This window comes from Diadema setosum, chromosome 21 (assembly GCF_964275005.1).
Source record: "Diadema setosum chromosome 21, eeDiaSeto1, whole genome shotgun sequence".
Classification (NCBI taxonomy): domain Eukaryota; kingdom Metazoa; phylum Echinodermata; class Echinoidea; order Diadematoida; family Diadematidae; genus Diadema; species Diadema setosum.
Genome location: NC_092705.1, coordinates 13,605,341 through 13,625,676, shown reverse-complemented (window position 1 = coordinate 13,625,676; position 20,336 = coordinate 13,605,341). Strand labels below are relative to the sequence as shown.

Genomic DNA, 20,336 nt, shown 5'->3' with positions numbered 1-20,336 from the left:
GGGGATATGGAACAGCTTGATTTTTCAGCAGTCATGGAGGCACTGAAAAGGGTGCACCTACCCTTCTACTTCTTTCAATGTTTGTCATGAGATTTATGCCACACACCGATAATTTCAGCCAAGCTTCAGGACAATTTCATTCAACCCAGAATAAATCCAGAGAGAATGCCGATAAGCGCACATTTTTTCTTCTGAAAAAAGCTCCACAAGATCTCGAAGAATAGAATAGACTGTATGAAATGGTTGGACCCCCTTGTTTGATTGTATGAATATTATGTATCATCGGTTACCAAATAGTCAGGCTTTCTGCTTATTGTTGGCAGCAGTTGTAAATGGAAATTGATAAATAATGCATGCAATTATACTATATATGTACATGTGTAGTGACAACTGTTGAAATTGTGCAAAAGAACCATACTATGTGGTACCAATTCATTTAAGTATACATCATAAAATTTGATGATATTGCTGGAAATTGATGGAACTGCAAAGCAATGCCATACAGAGAATGAATAAATCAAATTGAATTGAATTGAATCAAATTAAATCAAATCAAATCAGACAGTGAGCACTCGATGGCATTAGCATGACGAGTGAAGAATGTCTCCTCACCTTTGTCCGCCTCTTTGGCCACCTTCTCGAGGGCGGAGAGATCCGTCTCCTGCTCGGCCTCCTTCAGCTCGGCCTCAAAGGTCCCAATCTGCTCCTTCAGGAGTCCTTCTTCTTCTGACTTTGCCTGATGCCGGGGAAATAGATTTGTGACTAGGGACCGTGACTTTATGTTTTAATACAAAATTACATTTTCTATTTCAGAAAGTCTATATTTCCATATTGCATTGGCTGAAAAGGGGAAATCCCAATTCACTGTAGACTTCATAAACTTAACCCTAAAAAGACTGGGGGGGGGGGGGCCTAAAAGGCCCCCCCCCCTCGACATTTCGCGCGATTACTCTGCAACACGCAATGCTCTCGCCGCGATGCTCTATGACTTTTTTCTTTCGAGTTTCCCGCACATTTTGACACCAAATTTGTGACGTCCGGGGGTACGGTTCTGAAGTTACATAACTTTTTGTACATGCACGTGAGGCCGAAAATGGCTCAAAAATGTGATTTTGTGTACAAAGTCAATGCAAATTCAGTTTTTTCACATGGTTCATATAAATATGCTTATTTTTACTCTCAATGGCTAAAATTAATTTGTTTTAGGAGTATTATGCTTCAAAAAGTGTCTGCCACAAATTTTGTTAAAAAAACAACAAAAACAAAAGGTCGAAAAAACAAAGAAATACATAAGAAATTCATAAAACAATAAAATAAGTAAGAAATTAATTTTGATACCGAATTTTTTTTCAAGTACACTTGCTAAGAATGCCACAAAGAATAATTAGACCAAAAATGAGCACTTTTGGAGCTTTATTTACTGATTTAGATCAAAGAGTCTGATTTCTCGCATAAATTAGCATAATTAAATCAAAATAAAATAAAAGAAGATTATTTTGTAAAATTTAAATATATGATCTTGTAGATTACATTGCACACTACCATTGTGCAAATTTCCGCGGCGATCGCGCAATCCACGGCCGAGATCTTAAGGGGGGGCCCTTTAGGCCCCCCCCCCCCCAGTCTTTCGAGCTACCAAAATAGCCCAGTCTTTTTAGGGTTAAAATACATTCAACCTTGCTTAAGTCGACCTTGCACTATTCGAAAAATTGACCAGGTCAAGGAAAAATTCTTCCTTGAATGGATTAACATGTGATAATTCTAATGTGTAAGTTGAAATTCATGTAAGTGGAAGGATTTTTGGCAGTCCCGTTGGATTTGACTTAGTTGAGGATGACCTGTAACAACAATTCTGACTACAGAGATTTCCATTTCAATGAATTCTATCTGTTTTCTGATGAGACCATGAATTTGTTTTCTTAAATGCTTAATATAACATTTCACACTGCTTGGTTCAGTATGCAGGGCTGCACACTATCCAATCTTTGCTACGTACTTGTCCGACTCGTCTGTCGGACCAGTAGGTACCCAGTTTTTCGATTTTTTTACTGGTCCATTCAGATTCCTGGAAAAGTTACTGGCCCGACAGTGATATCTACTGGTCTGGACCATCGGACCAGTGCAAGTGTAGAGCATTGCAATATGCAAACACAGAATTATGTATTCTCTACAGTGGTGACAGGGTTAAACAGCTAGTCCTAGAATCTCAAGCAAAGAAATACCTCTCAGCAACCACTAAATACTTTGGATATGAGCACTAATTTCTTGCACACTGTTGTAGAATAAGGAGATAGGTCCAAGCAGTACCTTTTTGTCAGCACAATTAAGTACACAAAACACAAACAGACATTATCAACACTGTTCACCCTAATTGAGGCCACTAAGGCAGCACTCCTGAATGACCTACAAGAGAGTTTCTGCTCCACGCTTTGTAATGCAAAAAGATGAAATGCAAACGTATGAACCTACAATGACACCATCAGTAAAGCACTTTGGGTTTCAGATGAATCTCATCATGAAAACTGCTATGAAAAAGCAAAATATTATCAATATCACCATTACCATGTATTATTATGGCACATTAACACAAAGACACAGACAGACACATGCATATAAACTCAATCATATTATGCAAACATATCAGGTACACACACTAACACACACACACACATTATTAAATTTAAGGGGGGTGCACGCACCCCTCCCCCCATTTTTTTCTTTTTATTTCTTTGGTTTCAACAAAAAATAAAAGGGGGCGTGCACCAAGTGCGGTCCTCCCTGGATCCGCCACTGCCTAAGCCACCCACGCACCCTTTCTCCCCAATCTCACCTTAATCCCCATTGTGTGCTTCTTGACGGCCAGCCTGGCCTCTCTCAGCCGCTTGCCCAGCTGGCTGACCTCCGCCTCCAGCGCGCGGAGGCGGTCCCGTTGCCGCGTGGCGTCCGCCTGACACGCCTCCAGCTCCTTCTCCATGGTGGCCAGCTGCTGGGGGGTGACGTCGGACACGATGGTGCAGCCCATGCGCCCCTTGCTCACCTTTTTACCTCCTCCACTCATGGTACCTAGCATCACACGAGGAGGAATCATGACCAATAGCAATGATGATGATGATAGTAACAAAATACACAGGTTAGAGTGCATGATTAATGGAGATGCAGCGCACTCGAGGGTACTTATAATGTTGTGTGGTGCACGAGGTGCAGCCGAGAGCATGTGGCACGACATTGTGAATACCTGAGAGTAAATTGCATCTCCACTTGAATGTACCTCCTGAAATTAAACCTGCCTTCTGTAAAATGGGTCTATGAACTATTTTTCATGTACCTTTTAACAATAGGTGAATACCGCTCAGTCACATGTACAACTCGCTCAAAAGCCAAGATGTCCGAAGGAATGTTCCAAACACACTGAACACAAACTAAGAAATTATACAGTAAATACATGAGTGATTGAGGGTGCACTTATAACTGATTGACTGTGCGCTCCTGAAGTATATACATTTTGTACATTGTGACATCCGTGAGCATGCAGTTATACTTTTTGCTGCACTTTTTGCACGCCCGTGCATGTTTGTAAGAAAATAAAGAGCGCACACATGCCTCATTATTGGCGCTTGTGATTGGCTACATTTTTGAACCCATTCTATAATAATGAATATGCCATATATTTCATGAGTATATTTCATAGACTGAGTCCTCACTACAAGTCACTTGAATTCACTATTGAGAATTGTACTGACAAAATGATAAAGAAGCATTATCCTTGTTTCTAGAAATAACTTGGCAACTTCCTGCCTTGAAAATCAATACCTTACACATATAATGTAACCAGAGGCATAAATCCTGCATGAAAATTGGTTATAACTCAAAATCTTGAAAGACCTGTTCTGCTACAGGGGACTCCTGTTGCAACAAAGTCGTTTGGGATTAGCAGTTCTCTTTTGTTACGTGTGTATCGAAATTTCACTATAGCAACAAAATTAAGAATATACAGACATATATGTAAATGACATTGAAACATGAATTTTTAGTTTCTTGCATCCAAATTTTATTATAACCATTTTCATTACAACAGGAGTGCAAGTGTCTGTATTTAATACTATTTGATGGCTACTTGTCATACACACATATCTGTACTTACCAGAGGATTCAATAAGTTCTCCACGTAGCGTGACCACACGATGGCGCTTTTGCCCCTGCAGGGCAATCTTCGTTGCCTGTTCCAGGTCCTTGGCCACCAGCGTGTTGCCCAGGCCATAGTAGAAGGCGATGCGGAATTTCTCCTCCTTCACTCGCACCAAGTCATAGAGGCGTGCTACATTGTCTGGTCTGTGAGATTTGTGGGGGAATGAGAAAGAGCAAGTACATTGATATGTATGAATGTCCTTTCCTGACAGCATGAATGTGCTTGTTTTCTTAATCTGCTCCTGTTTTTTTTTTTATCTTACCTTTATCCTTCCATCATGAGTACTTTATGAGCATTTCATTCAATGGATTTTGTGCAATATAAATTGCAACTATTATTATCATAATTATTTAATGCCTTTGTGACCATACTGTTCTGTTCTGTTTTGTTTTGTTTTGTTTTGTTTTGTTTTGTTTTGTTTTTGTCTTATTAACACAAGTCTCAACTGTGGGTGAATTCAAATCATATTGTTTACTGTGAATTTACATACACATAAATACATACATACACACATATCTACATACATGCATATATGCTTATGTAAATACACAGAAACCAAAACACACACACACGCACACACACACACATCTCAATTATACATAAACTTATATCAAAAACAGAAGAGAGATAGTAAAAGCAGTACTTACGTTGACATCTTGGAGAATGCACTCTTTTCTAAATGCTTGATCTGAAAGAAAAGGGAAATGCCAAAACAGTAATAATAGTAATAGTGATATGAAAAGTTTATATGGCACCTATTACAAAATGTTTTTCAAGAACTCTATATACTCAAAAGACTTTCAATTCTAGACTCAAAACACATTTATTTAATCATTACTTTTGCAGTTCATCGTAGTGTTTTTACAGCATTTGTAGTACATGTATTTTGTAACTATACTGTTGTTATTGGAATAATTATTGTAAAGTGCATAGAGACTTTGTTGTACCATGCGCTACATAAGCAGAACGTATTATCATCATTATAGACAATAACACCATTGAATATTGACAATTCACGAAAGAAACAGCAGAGAGGTATTACAGACTCCTTTTTTTTTTCACCAAATTCCCAAAGACATAAGAGTAAGTCCTGCCGAATCTATTCACACAAACCCAATTTCGATACTACTTGGTATTTTTCTGGGTTACTAAAAAAAAAATAATAATAATAATAATGATAATAAAACAAAAAAAAAAAAAAACTTTTTCATCCAAGTCTGAAAAATTGCTACGCCAGAGTATACTGAAGAAATGGCTCACTTTGTCAAGGCAAATGAAGGTAGCCACTCCGATGTTGTTCTGGCGCAGAAACTTGACACACTTTTCTCCGGTGTCAATGGTATTGACCACAATGTAGTCCAATGCTCCACAGGCGGTTGAGATGGCCACATCGTATTTGTCGTCAATGGCGCCGAGATCGCCCTATGGAAGACAAGCATTCATCAACATGGGCTGCTACAGAGACATAAAGGAGGATTTACACGATGTCAGTGTAGACTAATTATTCTCTCTCTTAAGAATGTCATTCCTTCATTATGTAGCACTGATACCATCATTTCACCCTTATTCTCTTGATTCATTTCATCAGGAATTACTCTCGTCACCCAAACTTTGTCATCATCTCCACAATTATCATTTCTATTATTATGCACCATTCTTATCATCATCCTAATTGCCATCTTTGCAATCATCTCATTCTATTATCATTAAAGGAAAGTTCACCTTCATTAACATAAGGATTGAGAGAATGTAGCAATATTAGTAGAACACATCATTGAAAGTTTGAGGAAAATCGGACAATCTGTTCAAAAGTTATGAATTTTTGAAGTTTTTGTGCAGTAACCGCTGGATGAGAAGACTACTGCAGTGTGTGAATAACTTAGATGTCACATGCGTACAACAATATAAGGAAAATATAAAGAGAATTTCACAAAATTTCATCTTTTGAAAAAAGTACACATTCCCCCGACTCGTTACCGACAAATGTTATGGGTAACATTATTCCCCCTGCCTTTAGAAAGAGGCAAGTCAAGTGCTCTTTTATTATGCGAAAAAAGTGAAAATATGTTGAATTTTCTTTACATTTTCTTTATACTGTTGTACGCATATGACTCACAAGCTGTAGTAGTCTCCTCATCCAGCGGTTCCAACACAAAAATCTTTTAAATTCATAACTTTTGCATCGATTGTCCAATTTTCCTCAAACTTTCACTGATGTGTTCTACTAATATTGTTGCATTCTCTCAATCCTTATGTTTATGAAGGTGAACTTGTCCTTTAATATCATAAGTATACCCATCAACTAGTCCTATATTTTGATCATGATATGATTTACCAATACCACCACAACCACTACCAACAAACACAAGGAAGAATCATCACCATGAGCATTATCATCATCATCATCATCATCATCATTTTAGTATCACACACCATCATTATCATCATCTTCACATCATCTATCAATATCAATGTCATCACTCTCATCACCATCACCATTATCATTATCACCATCATAATCATCAACACCATCACCATCATCATCATCATCCTCATTATCATCACCATCACCATCACCAGCATTATCATTATCATCAACACCATCACCATCATCATCATCATCATCTTCAACACCATCACCATCATCACCATCTTCATCTTCCAACACCATCACTATCATCATCATCATTATCATCACTATCACCATCATCAGCATTATCATTATCATCCCCATCATCATCACTATCAACATCACCCATATCACCTTCATCAATATCACATTTATCACCAACATCACAACCAGCATCATCCACTTCATCATCACAATTACCAGATGGCCATGGATGCCTTCAATCTTCCCCAGCCTCTTCTGCTCCATGAGGGCTGAGATGAGGGTGCCCCGGTCCTTGGCCGACTGCATGGAGCTGCGGGCATCCTGGACCTTGACTGTCAGATCCTTGACCTGTAGCAGCCAAATGACAGAGACAGTCAGTGGCAGACATAACTACCTCCGCCAATGAGGTTATGTTTTTGTCGGTGGTGGTTTGTTTGTTTATTTGTTTGTTTGTTTGTTTGTTTGTTTGTTTGTTTGTTTGTTTGTTTGTTTGTTTGTTTGCATGTTGCAAAATCACTCAAAAATTTGTGATGGAATTGAAATGAAACTTACAGGAAAAGTTGATAATGACACAAGGAACAGATGATTAAATTTTGGTATTGATCCGGGAATTTGAATGAAATTTTGCAGGATTTTTTATCTTTTTGGCAAATAGGGTCAATGAACTTGGGCGTTAAAGCTGTGCACGTATTTGAGGTTTGCATTGGTGCACTAATGCGCTTGCTCTGAATCTGTCCTAATTTTGGGTTCATTGTTCCGCTCAATAGTTCCCATGTTAGTAAAACAGGTGCACTTTTTTATGCCACAAGTCTATGTCTGTTACATACGAGACCCTGCCATAAATGTGTGAGTATACTCTTCAGAGATTCTGCACAATACAGGAGGAAGAAGAAGAAGAGGGACCTACCCCAGATGCTGCCTTGGCCTCCTTTTCTCGCACCTCCACTAGCTCCTTCTCTGATGCACTGAGCTTTACCTCCATCTCTGGTATCTCCTTCTCAAGGGTCTTGATGGTGCTGCATGGATAATCACATCAGATCAGATCAGATCGGATTACATCAGTTCCAATGCAGTATGCAATTAGTTTGACATCGCAAGAAAGCAACATATTATGTATACAGTGTATCTCATCAAGTCCTGATGTAGATTTGCTGCAGATTTAATCTTTTCATCCTCGCTAAGTTGACAACTCCCACCTCACTTTATTGCGTATCCACTGTTGGAAAAACAACTGGATGGAATTAGCTTAAATGCATTAAGTCTGCACCAATTCAGACAAATAGATTGGAATTTCAGACAGAAACATTGAGTTTATCCTTCTAAAATGTATTGGCTTGCCATTTTAAGGATGAGTTATAAATTAAGCGATATACAGGCTTTGATAGTTTCACTACTCAAATAACCAATGACCAACATAGGGCTGAAATGGGAGAGTACTTTTTATCCTCCCTATTGAATATTAGAAAACAGTGATAAATATCTTTAAAAAAAAACAATACAGTATCAAGTCACAGAATGTGGGTTTGGGACTTGATGAACTAAGTAAGGTTAATCTATTAACAGTTTGCTGACAAAAAAGGCGTTTCTGTTGTACTTTATTCTTGCAATCTAAAATTTTTAACCAAATTACTATGCTCGAGTTTGTATGTTTTTTTCTTTGCTTGCTTAATTCTTTCTGCTTTTGTTTTTTTAGTCAGCGGATGGGTGGAAACAAATTCCAGTATTCCACATGTTACCACATTTTTTTTTTTTTATTTCACATATTTGTTTATCGGCCCAGCTAGTTATAGGGACTACCTAAAACATGCACAATCATGTTCTCTGCTTGCATGAATCTGTAACATTCTCTGCCATATGGTCTTTCAGTATCATCTAACATTTTCAGTCGTACATCAGAGCAAGATGCTACTGTTAGTATACAAATGATGCACAGGATAGAGTGCGTTAGTGGAGGTGTATAGTGCACTCGAGGGTATTTACAATTGTGAAACACGCACGAGGCGAAGCCGAGTACATGTTGCACTACATTGTAAATACCCGAGAGTGAGTTACGCCTCCACTAACACCACGAAATAATCCTGTGCATCATTTGTTTTATAAAATGGGTCGAAAATTTGAAAACTAACAGCATTTTCCAGCGTTTTTCACGTACCTCTGTGGGTCAAGACGTCCAAAGATGTTCGTCCCAAACATTTACGCACGTCGCACTCGGAAATCCCGCACATACAGTATAAGTAAGATGGGGGGTTGGGTTTCCGGACACTTAAGTTCCCGCATGAGAACTTACTTATTTTACATAGAATATGCACCCTTTACCTTAAAGACTTGATATAGACTCCTCATATAGGCCTACTAGACAACATACTCTGAAAACGGCGTGAGAATTAACCTGCTAAATTGTTGGATTTGCCCTCCAAAGTGACTCCATGTACGCGTCCGGTCCCACAACGCTTGGTCTACTGTACTGTACAAAGTGTACGTCACGTACGCCACACATGTTATGCACAAGGGAAGAAAGGCCGGCCGGCCGGCAGCCCGAACTAGAAGTTGTTTACAGGATTGACAGTGCGTACTGTATGTATGCATGCAATTCAAAGGAGCCGCCGCGCGCACAGACGATCAGCAATAGGATTTAACCACGGTGGATTTAACACGCAGTGCGATGGGACTAGAATAACCAAAGCACACGCGACTCATTTCAGCGCTTCCTATTGGCTACATTCTTGAACCCATTTTATAACGGCAGATATTACTCCCATGATAAAGATCAACACTATCTTGGTATCCCTGTTTTTCCAGAGTAAAAAGTACAAAAACAAAACGGTCAGATGTGCTCATGATAAGAAATGGGAGAGATGAACTTAGTTGAAGAACGACTCTTTGGTTTCGGTATGTTTGTTTACCTGCGCCACTCCACAACATTCTCTGCGATGGTCTTCAGGTTGGTGCGAGCCTTCTCCAGATTGGTTCTGGCGCCCTCTATCTTCTTCAGTTGGCGGCCCAGCTCCGAATCGGCCAGGGTCTTCTGGGACTTGGCCTCATTCAGCTCCTTCTGTAGGCCCATGAGTTCCGCCTCCTTGGCCTTAATTGACATTGGGTGAGAGGTAAAATGTTGAGGTTTAAGGGTTAAGGGTCACGGCAGGTCAAGGTCATCCTACTCTGGAAAGGATTGGTGTTGTGCTGAGTGCAAGCAGTGGTTGCAAGTAGCAAATGGTTGAGAAATTTGGGCTCTGTCAATTGTACAAAAAAGAAGTTACAACAGCTTGACTGTCTGGAGACCTTTTCCGTTGATGTGTCTATACAAATAGCAATTCCAGTCACAGCCGTGTCATGTCAATAGTAAAGTATCAAAAGATGGTCCTCCTTCAATGCAGACGTTGGGGAAAAAAGAATTTGGTCTGTCAGAGAAGCATATTCTTAGAAGTGTTTTCATTTTTGCAAATTTTGCTAGTGTGTTGATATTCACAAAATCAGTAACTTGTACAAGTTTTACCACCCACAAGATGAATGCACTGCATTTATTCTTATAATGGTGGCAAATTGCTGAATCCTGGTTTGCTGAAATTCTGCAGGGTGTGCATCTTTTCAGCACCTCATCACATAGCAACATGACATCAATCTGAAATTAGCATGTCCCAGGACCAATATACAGCAAAACTCGACTGTAGAAAAGAGTCAGAAAAACAGTCAGTGGCCGTTCCGGACTTTACCTCTTTCTCAGCAATCTACAGCAAAACCAGACTGTTGGAAGAGTCAGAAAAACAGTCAGTGGCCATCCTCGTGCCCGTTTCGAAAAGAGCTGCGATTGATCTCATGCTAGATTTATTGAGCATAACTCGGTGAATCAAGCGTAAGTTCAATATTGAGCACAAGTCCAGTTTCACAAAGACACTTACACTTGATTTCAAGAAAAATCAAGCGTAACTATCAGTAGATTGAGCATTACTTGCGATCAATCGAAAAGTTGTTTATGAAATGCAATTTGCGATTGATTGTGACTTACACTCAATCTTTATGAAACAGGCCCCTGGACAGCAAAACCTGACAGTAGGAAAAAGTAAGAAAAAACGGTCAGTGGCCGCCCCTGAATTTACCTCTTTCTCAGCCTGGATACCCTGGGTCTCTGTCTTGAGGGATGCCATGATCTCGCTCATCTTAGTCTCCTCTACCTTCAGCTTCTCCTCGAGGGCATCCTTCTTCTTCTCTAGCTCTTCGATTTCTTTCTCGCTGTCCCCGGGTACGGCCAAGAGTGTCTCCAACTACAGAGATAATTAAAAAGATGACCAAGCATTCCATCAAGAATGTCTATCGTCAAGCACGCAGCATACATGTAGCTCACCAACTGCTTCCATGTGTGTTTCAGTAAATTACGTACAAGCCTATACAGATCCCTCCCTTCTGATTTTATACATGCCTTTAAATGAAAGGGGCTAGAAGTATCACTTTTCAGATTCCTACCAACAGTTTCACATGACTGACAGCAATTTAAGACACTGTCATATCTGTAATCTATGATCCACTATCTAATTAAAAGGACACATATTCACTTACTTAGGCTATATAACTTTCATCTTAGAGGGCTAGCAAGTGAATACTTCAACACCAGATATATTCGTGGCATGAACTTTCACGACCTGGAGCCAACAACCTTTTTCGTGACATTAAATTTTTCGCGAATTGTCACTGGCATTCAGTGCATTGTGTAGATAAACACTTTAACAAATCTCGGCTCCAGGAATTGTCAGAGTGAACGCTGTATCTGTCTGTCAATTAGCACTTGCAACGTCTACTTTGCATTTTAAATGATTGATGCAAACATTACTATGACATGGAATCCTGTAAAACTTTGACAACCCATAACTCTCTTATTCTGTTTCATCTGAGTTTATTCTATTCATTCAAGCTAACTTGGAGAAAGTGTGAAATTATACTTTATTCAAACCTTATTGTTCTTTATTTGCTGATTGGTGCACTCACTGGAGTGCTTCATTCAATCAACTGGTCTAGATGACATGAAATTAATTTTCACTGCATAGAGCTTATTATTGATCCCCTAATCTCTATTTTGTCATTGCAGCCCTTCTTTTGGACTGAGTCTGAGACACATTGCTACACCTGAGTGTGCTGGCTTGCTAATCTACAATTAGGTCAAGTTTGGATGGATCATTGAAAACTGATGACAGATCTTGGCAAGTTCAAGGGATGGTATAATTTTGGTTGAGGTGGGGATTCAGATTTGAACTTTTTGCCAGATAATAAAACCACTTGAGAGCACATAATCCTAAGAGGACTTCAAAGTTAATTTGATGAAAATCTATCTTGAAGCAATGAGATATCAAAAAAAAAGAAAAAAAAAAAAGACGTAAATCAAAGTGGTCCTAATAAAAGGTGGGGCCACCTTTGATTAAGACCTCTTCATATCTCAGCCATTTCAAAACAAACTTTGAACAAATGAACTTAAAATCCTTTCAGAAATTTATGCTCTTTCATATCTCATATATCAGTGATTTTAATATTATATCTCGCAAAAAGATAAAACTTGAATCCCCCATCTCAACCAGAACTATACCGTCCCTTTAAGGTGGGTCTCAAATGGTTCTCCTCTCAGAGGCACAGAAAATACTCTCACCTTGCTCTTCTCCTTCTGCAGATTCTTTACGAGTTTCTTCTGCTTCTCCCTCGTGTGCTTCAGGTCCTCGCGGCATTTGACGTCCTGGCGCTCAAACTCGGCAAAGTCGGCCTTCTTCTGCTCTGCGTTCTCTGCCAGCTTCTCGTACTGACTGTATGGGGTGATGACAAAGACACAGAGGCAACAGATTAGTGGCATTCTGGTGGTGGAAAACTGTATGCCAAACCTGAAAATTATCGTTTTCTCCAAAGGAAATGTGTCAAAAAATACCAAGAGTGTAAGAAGCATTTACTTGTACCAGACAAAACAGTTAAACAAACACCAGCAATAGATTCAGGGTCGTTGAATAAGAAAACTAAACATGTCAAGATAGCACACCAAGGACAAAGTGTGGAATACTTTCCATTGAATATCACCTTAACACAAAAGTTGCACAGATTTCTGTGACATACCATGACCAGCATCAGTCTTGAATGTCAGGCTTTGGTTACAGTGTTGGACTTTTCATTCAATAAGCCTTGCCCGCCTTGGACTATTAAACATAACCATATCGGAATTCCAAGTCTGGGTACTTTTCCTGAGTTCATTGTGCAAATGCTGGCAACCTGAGATTTCCTGGTGGTAGTGTTGCTGCCAGGAAAGCAGTAGATGACAGGTTTGATTCAAACTGGTTCTTTTTCCGACATGTTTGTTAAAATTGTTCAAATTTATACATTTGTACAGAGGGTGACAATTGATCAAAAATCTATCAAAGCACATTTAACACACCCCCCCCCCCCCCCCCCCCCGGCATAAATATTTTCTTACTTTTATTATTTTATTATGGTAGAACACAGATGACATAGCATTTTCCATTTGTTGGGGGCATCCTGTGCAACCACAAGATTCCACTGGAAAGCATCAAATTTCAAATACGACTTGAGGTGCCGCACAGTGTTCTGCAAGTACTTGGCATTAGCACACCAGTGACTGAATAGTGTTAGGGTAGATATTTTCGCGGGAGTAATATTTCTGTGTTGGCAGGCTGGGTAAGTTGAATTTTGTGTGTTTTTAATTCCGCAGAATCAGAACATTAATTCCTGGAACATATGGCAAGTTAAAATATTTGCAAGCTTTTATTTTCATGCTAGCTTCTGGATGTGTGAAAATTTCCACACTGCGAAAATTTCCACTTTTACTGTACGGGATACTTTACCTGCAGAGCTTCTTGTGTTCTTTGTTCTTAGCCTTGGTTTCAGCCACTAGAGTCTTTAATTCCTCCTCCATCTCTTTCATCCCATCCTGGATGGAGGTTCTCTTCTCCTCAGCCTTTGCTCTGTTCTCACTGCACTCCGCTCTGGTATCCAAAGAAAGATTATTTGTTTAATTCTTTTATAGCAAACACAAGGAAATAATACCAAAAAAATATTTCACAAATTATGGCAATTCTGATTCATAGATTTCATAGGGAAGAAAATGGTAATGTTTCATCTAAACTTCTGAAAACAGGCAATTCAGTAATTAAAATAATATCACATATATGTGTACATGGAAGTGGACACAATAAAAAAAAAATAATAATGGAACTTGAGAAAACCATTAGTGAATACATTTGGTCATTATGAGAAGTTTCTCATAACAAAAATGTTTAATTGATGTTGACATATCTGAAAGTATTTGTGAAAGAAAAATACAAAAATACAAAAAATAACTACATCCCTCATACTACTGTGTCACAGATCATTATTAGCATAAAGCAAAATCAGGTTGTTTTAGGTTAAAACATAACCGGCAGGACTGAACAAGACTACTAGGTGACACTCTTCACAGAAAATCGAAGCGACGTTTCATATTTGACGGTGGTCTTAGTTACACAAATTTCACGAATCAATTGATATTGACAAAATCAAATACACACAAGTCTACTACTCATATAGCAAAATGAGATGTACAATCACTGTCTAAAATGTGGGAAAGTTGCAGTTTAAGTTTCGTTCTTGCAAAATGAATTCTCTTTTCTCGTTCTGCTGCTATGCTTCTCAACTGTGAATACTACTAGTATGACAGAGTTGTCTTACAAGCCCCAATTCACAAACTGTTGCCCCCACAAAAAATGCCAGGTATGCCACATACAGAGACCGCAGGCTGTAAAACTTGCAAAAAACATAAAACAGGACAACAAAGATGCCAACTTCTTGACATAAAAAAATCCAAATGGAATATCCTACAAAAAATCTGATTTTTGAGAGGAAAATCAGATTTTCATGAAATCTTGAAATCACCACTAGCCCTTGGCCCTGGGCCAATAAAATGTCAGAAAAATGTTTCCTTGGTAAGGACGGCCCAGTAAAATGTTGCTACTTCATCAACATTGTTGAGAAAATTGTATCAAAGGCATTTGCATATTTTCCGCCCATTTAGGCTTGTTGTTCAATGTTTTTGTAGGGGTTGCAAGAATTTTTAGCACATCTTTCTGTGTGATGAAGCAGTTTTCTGCAGTTTTCTGCAGTTTTCTGTAGTTCATATTGGATTCATTTTTTTTTTCAATTCGAAATATGAAAAGTCATACTTTGAAGAGGTGATACTATAATATCACATTTCACACTGTTTATGGCACTAAATACTATAAAATCATATTGGTTGGAATCTCTGAAACTACGGACCAGCTTCACAAGTATGGATGAAATGATCGTGGCAACTTACATGTACTTTTGATACAGCATGTTCTTCTTCTTGGTCACCTCATTCTCCGACTTGAGGAACTCCTTGGCCTCCTTCATTGGCCCCTCAAGTTCCTCCATCTCTGACTCCACGGCCTTCACTCGAGTCAGCTGGGGAGACATGTACAGAAAATTCATTCAGTTCAGTTCTAAAGTAAAAGTCATTTTAAACTTTCATAAGCGTTCATCCATCCAGACAATGGGAACCGGAAATATTTATTGCCATTCAACTGCATTTGTTTTCCCACAGGTCATTAAACTGAAAAAAAAATAAATAAGATTATATATCATTCTGCTCGTGTGGCTATACTTTTGTACTCAAATGTGATAAAAGGGTAAAATACAAGTGAAGGACACAAAATAAAATACATGTAGTATATAAACAGACAATTCTTTCATAAGCTTTGTGAACTATATCATGGAGAAGTAAGTAACAGACAAGCAACTGGCAAAAAGGGGTTTGTGCATGAGAGGGAAAATCCTAAACATTTTATTCGATAAATTCCATATCTTACTTTAACATATTGAAGAGACAAATAAACTTGTGAAAATGTATCTAGATAATTTACAAATCTGAATACTCTTTGGCATTTATCATCTAACTTGTAATTGATATTATTACTGAATATCACAATTACCTCATCATTACACAGCTAGAGCAACTATAACATTTCATTGGTTGAAGAGCCTTCCATTTATGGTAGGATAGCTGCAGAATTTAAAGGGACCATATATTTGGAAAACTATGTATTGTGGATGTTGGCCGACCTCTGCTCCACATAATGCTTAAAAAGAGCTCACACAAGAGTCTCTTGCAAGCAGTCCCCATGCCGAGAAAAACATCAAGCAGTTAAGGATTTCTTTCAGCCAACCTCCCAGTCTACGCATAGGATTCATCCCGTAATTTGCTTTGGTGCACTTTGGAAAGACATTTTTTGTTTTTCTTTCTCAAAACCATGGACCTTTTTATAAAACCCCTTAGGCTAGGAATCCAGTACCGCAAAGTTGTAAAGAAAATTGTAAGCTTTGCTGTGATGTAGGTGTATATGTGTGAGGAACAGAAACGCACGATAACGCTTTCAATGTACTGTGGCACATTGCAAATTATTGATCGGTTGTGCACGGTTGTGCATTTGAGCAAAAATATGTGCAGTTGGCAAAGCGTCGATCGCGTCTGGCACGTGAACGTGGCGCGTGAAAAGCTAAAAGAGGCTAGCCCCATGAGGGCGCCAGCTCACCTTCTCTCCCCTCTCCTCGTTGAGCTCCTCCACCTTCTTGGCCAGCTCCTCGATGGCTTCCTTGAACTGGTTGCTGCCGATGATGTCCTCAAGGTACTCCAGCATCCCTTCCTCATGCTCACTCTGGGCCTTGGGCTTCATCATGGCAATCTGCTCCACCTCACCCTGTGGAACCCAGCCATCAAAGAATTGCTTATGCCCTTCTTCGCTTGTAAATATAAGGCTGCACATTGGCACTGGTCCAACGGTCCCTGACCAGTACAAATCACTGTCGGACCAGTAACTTTTTTCAGGAATTTACCAGTAAAAAATGGAAAAACTGGACCAACGGACAGGTCGGACGAGTAGCAGAAATGGGTTTGTGTAGAGCCCTGTTAAATGGATGGTATACTATAGTTTTGGTTGAGATGGGTCTTCAGGTTTCCAACTTTGAGTGATAATGAGAAACCTCTTGCAGAATTTGACAGAGGTATAATGCTTTTGGGGAATTCAAAGTTTATTTGATGAAAATCAGTTTTGGAATGGCTGTGATATCCAAACATAAAGTAAAAGAAAGCAGCAGGTATTAATAAAAGGCAAGTCCAACCTTTTACTAGGACCTCTGCTTTTAATATTTCATACATGGTTTTTAATATCATCTTACCAGAAATAAAATTCGGAATCTGAAAATCAGGAAGGTTATGCTGTTTTCATCTCTTATTACACTATATTGTATCTGATGGTGTATTCTACATGCTGAAACAAGGAAGGGTAAACTGAATTGACATCTGGATACAGACTGACGACTTTTGTATACATTGTATATCTACACTGGTGACACAACATTTGCTCCTGCTACAATTGCTCCGGTCTTCTTTTCTCCAAAGACTCAGGGCAAGAATTAGGGTTGCGATAGGGGTTTAGGTTTAGCTTGAGATGTGAGGATTAAGATAAGGGTTAGAGATATGTTTGTGGGTAGAATTTCTGTTTGGCTTAGCATGCAGATATTTCATGGGAGCAATTGTCGCAGGAGCAAATGTCATGGAACCATCTGCACCAGCCCGATGAAAGCAATGTGCGAAAGTGGCATGACTGACTGGGATGAAACTAACCTGCAGGATGAGGAACCGGTTGTGATCCAGATCAACTCCAGCCTTGCGGAGGAGGGCTGTGCACTCCTTGAAGTTCACCTTCTTCCCGTCCAGGTAGTAGCTGCTGCTGTTATCCTTGTGGGCCGTCCTTGACACTACAAACTGGCTGTTTGGCACCACCTCATACTCTTCGTCACCAGGCTAGACAGACCAGAACAATGAGAAAAAAAATGCAAATACAAATAAACTTAAAATAAATGATAATAATACTAAAAAGTAAGCAAAATTCATGTGTGGGGTGTTCTGCAACAATTGAAAATCTGCTTGCCTGACGGCGCAAGTGGTAAAAAAAAAGAACTTTATGTAACATCCAGAATTGAGGGGGGGGGTACCAAAATTATTTCCTCACCCCAAGATCAATGATCTTTTGGAAGTGGACAGCGACAGTACAGCTGGTCAACTCCTTGTGGTTCTCAGACTTGTGAATGAGGACGGAGAGCTTCTTGGAACGGATCTTGGCGGCTCGGTAGCCAAAGACAAACAGCATGGAGTCGATCACGTTAGACTTTCCACTCCCATTGGGGCCGATGATGCAGGAAAAACTCTGTGGTGTGCAAGATAATCAAAGACTGGAACTGTAAGTCCACCATGTGTTCAAATTTGTGTTAATAAGAATAGAATATTAGAAACAGAATGGTCAAGGCATGGGTTGATGATATCATTGATTCACATGCAACATGTGGCTGCTAACACAATCACTACTTGGTGAAAACATGCGATACTTTGATAATTGAAAAGTTTTCTTATTAATGTAAAAGTTTGATCAAAGATCTAGCCTCACTATACATCAATCGATTGAAGCGTACTTTCAGAGCATGTAGTAAAATTACACTACAAAGAGAAGGTGGAGTCATCATTGAAAAACAGTCATTATTGGATCAACTGACTTGCTCAGAATCATCAGTTCATTTCTTTCTTTTTTCATGAGATCAATAAATCATGTCATTGTAAACAATTTTCCATCTTTTAATAACTATAAGGAAGCATTATCTCCTAAATACTCAAGATGGCAAGGATGTATGATCATTTACCAGTCAACAGACAAAAGGATAACCAAGCAATAGTTTGCTGTCAGCTACCATTAGTGGCATTCCAACAATGTAAGCATACAATGGATCTACTTATGGATATAAATTTGACTAGATACTGTAAAACATGATATATTCATGGCATGAAAATTTCGCAAATTGGAACTGACAGTCTTTCTCGCAGCATGAAATTTTCACAAATTGCCACTGGCATCCAATGCATATTGTGTAGGCAAGAACTTTCGCATGCATTTTAATTTCGCGAATTTTGGCGCTCGCGAAATTCGCGAAATTAAAATGCAAGCGAACATTCCTCGTTATACGGTAATGACATAGACACCCGAGAAGCCAAACACAACTAAAATTGTGGTTTCACAGTTATGGGGTACATAGGAAGTTTTGAAATCCCTGCATTAGTGGAGAGATCATACTTCATTGCTAGCTCATTATCATTCAAGCACAAACCTTGTGAAATGGCCCAAGAACCACTTTGCCAGCGTACGACTTGAAGTTCTCTGTGACAATCTGGGTTATCATGAGCCTTGGTTGCGAAGCCGTCGCAGGAGATGGTTCCTGGGGTAGAGGCTCACTGGTCTCCATGACCTCCGCTGGCTCATTCCCGGCATCCCCTCCAGCCTGGGTGGGGTCGGGCTCAGTCAGAACCGGCATTCTTTGCTGTTTATAGGGTAAAAGCAAAAAATACCCCCTAAAAATGTCGTCATAACTTCACTGCACAAAGCAGCACAGATTAATCCAAGAAAACAAGCTTTAAATGAATTCAGATTTGTTGGATTCATATCAATACAGTCAAGTGGGTCTACAAGTCTGAATGATTCCATTTTTATGGGTCCACTGACGACCTCAGTCAACTGTCAATCAATATATAATCTTCATTGTTCATAAACTAAAGACATCCAGCATGCAACTCACTTTTTTCCTCACTCCTTTATTAATGTTTGTCAGCGTCATTAACAAGAAGATTAATGTCAGCGTCATTAACAAGAAGATTAATGATATAAGGCAATACTCTACAGCAACAATCCTTTTGATGGTAGTTTACACTTTTAGAATATGCTGCCCATAAAGTGACTATAAAGTTATCCAAAATTTGACTGCCGGCTGCATTTAGAACCTATGCTTTTGCGCACATTCAAATTTTGGCAGGAAAGTTAAGAAAGGAAATGCAGAAATGTAGATGGAGGGAAAGATTACGAGAAGGAACAACAAACAGATAGGCAGAAAATGAGATTGAATAGGAAATTGAGAAAAGTCAGACAAAAGGAAGAAACCCACAAAGAAATGCTTAATAGGATGGAAAATGAAATTTAGAATGCTTGTAGAAATACTGTACCTGAAAATGAAAGAAAAAGGAAAGAAGGAGAAATACTACAAATAGAAAAGAAAGAGAAAGATAAGGGGATGCACACACACGCTCAAGCAGTGGAGACTGGAGTATTCAATAGACCGTAACCATGACACCCCAGGGCACTGTTACCAGAAGAGGTCTAACTAACAGCGTGTTGACATTGTCATTGTTTATTCTTAATAAGTTTATGTGCCACGTTGACACACCTGACTCAGTCGACAGTGTGCCAAGTTGGCATATTCTGCTCAAACGCCGAAACCCACCCAAAACGATCGATAAATTGCCAAATGCCACAGTATGATGAAAGCGTTTCTCGCAATTCGGTTCCTACATGTGTATCACATGTAGCTTGCATTTTATATGGTGATTGACTATCAAGTGGTGTTCCCTGCTGCTTTTGCAAGTAAATTCTAAGTTTCTCGTGTTTCTGTCACTGCTTTGTGTGC

At 39.2% G+C, this 20,336-nt stretch overlaps 1 protein-coding gene across 1 annotated transcript in view; it reads right to left on the bottom strand.

Moving 5' to 3' along the window:
• LOC140244240 (structural maintenance of chromosomes protein 4-like) overlaps positions 1-19,193 on the bottom strand; it is a 31,367-nt gene extending 12,174 nt beyond the window's left edge. Inside the window, exons 1-16 of the mRNA XM_072323875.1 lie at positions 18,990-19,193; positions 17,846-18,040; positions 17,458-17,637; positions 16,367-16,531; positions 15,112-15,239; positions 13,625-13,765; positions 12,430-12,580; positions 10,895-11,059; positions 9,704-9,882; positions 7,708-7,816; positions 7,017-7,148; positions 5,447-5,608; positions 4,834-4,874; positions 4,142-4,329; positions 2,831-3,063; positions 613-736 (exon numbers count right to left, since the gene is read on the bottom strand). Coding sequence (XP_072179976.1) covers positions 613-736; positions 2,831-3,063; positions 4,142-4,329; positions 4,834-4,874; positions 5,447-5,608; positions 7,017-7,148; positions 7,708-7,816; positions 9,704-9,882; positions 10,895-11,059; positions 12,430-12,580; positions 13,625-13,765; positions 15,112-15,239; positions 16,367-16,531; positions 17,458-17,637; positions 17,846-18,040; positions 18,990-19,193 — 2,497 coding nt within the window. The remainder of the gene's footprint in view (positions 1-612; positions 737-2,830; positions 3,064-4,141; positions 4,330-4,833; positions 4,875-5,446; positions 5,609-7,016; positions 7,149-7,707; positions 7,817-9,703; positions 9,883-10,894; positions 11,060-12,429; positions 12,581-13,624; positions 13,766-15,111; positions 15,240-16,366; positions 16,532-17,457; positions 17,638-17,845; positions 18,041-18,989) is intronic.
• Between the last annotated feature and the right edge of the window lie 1,143 nt (positions 19,194-20,336).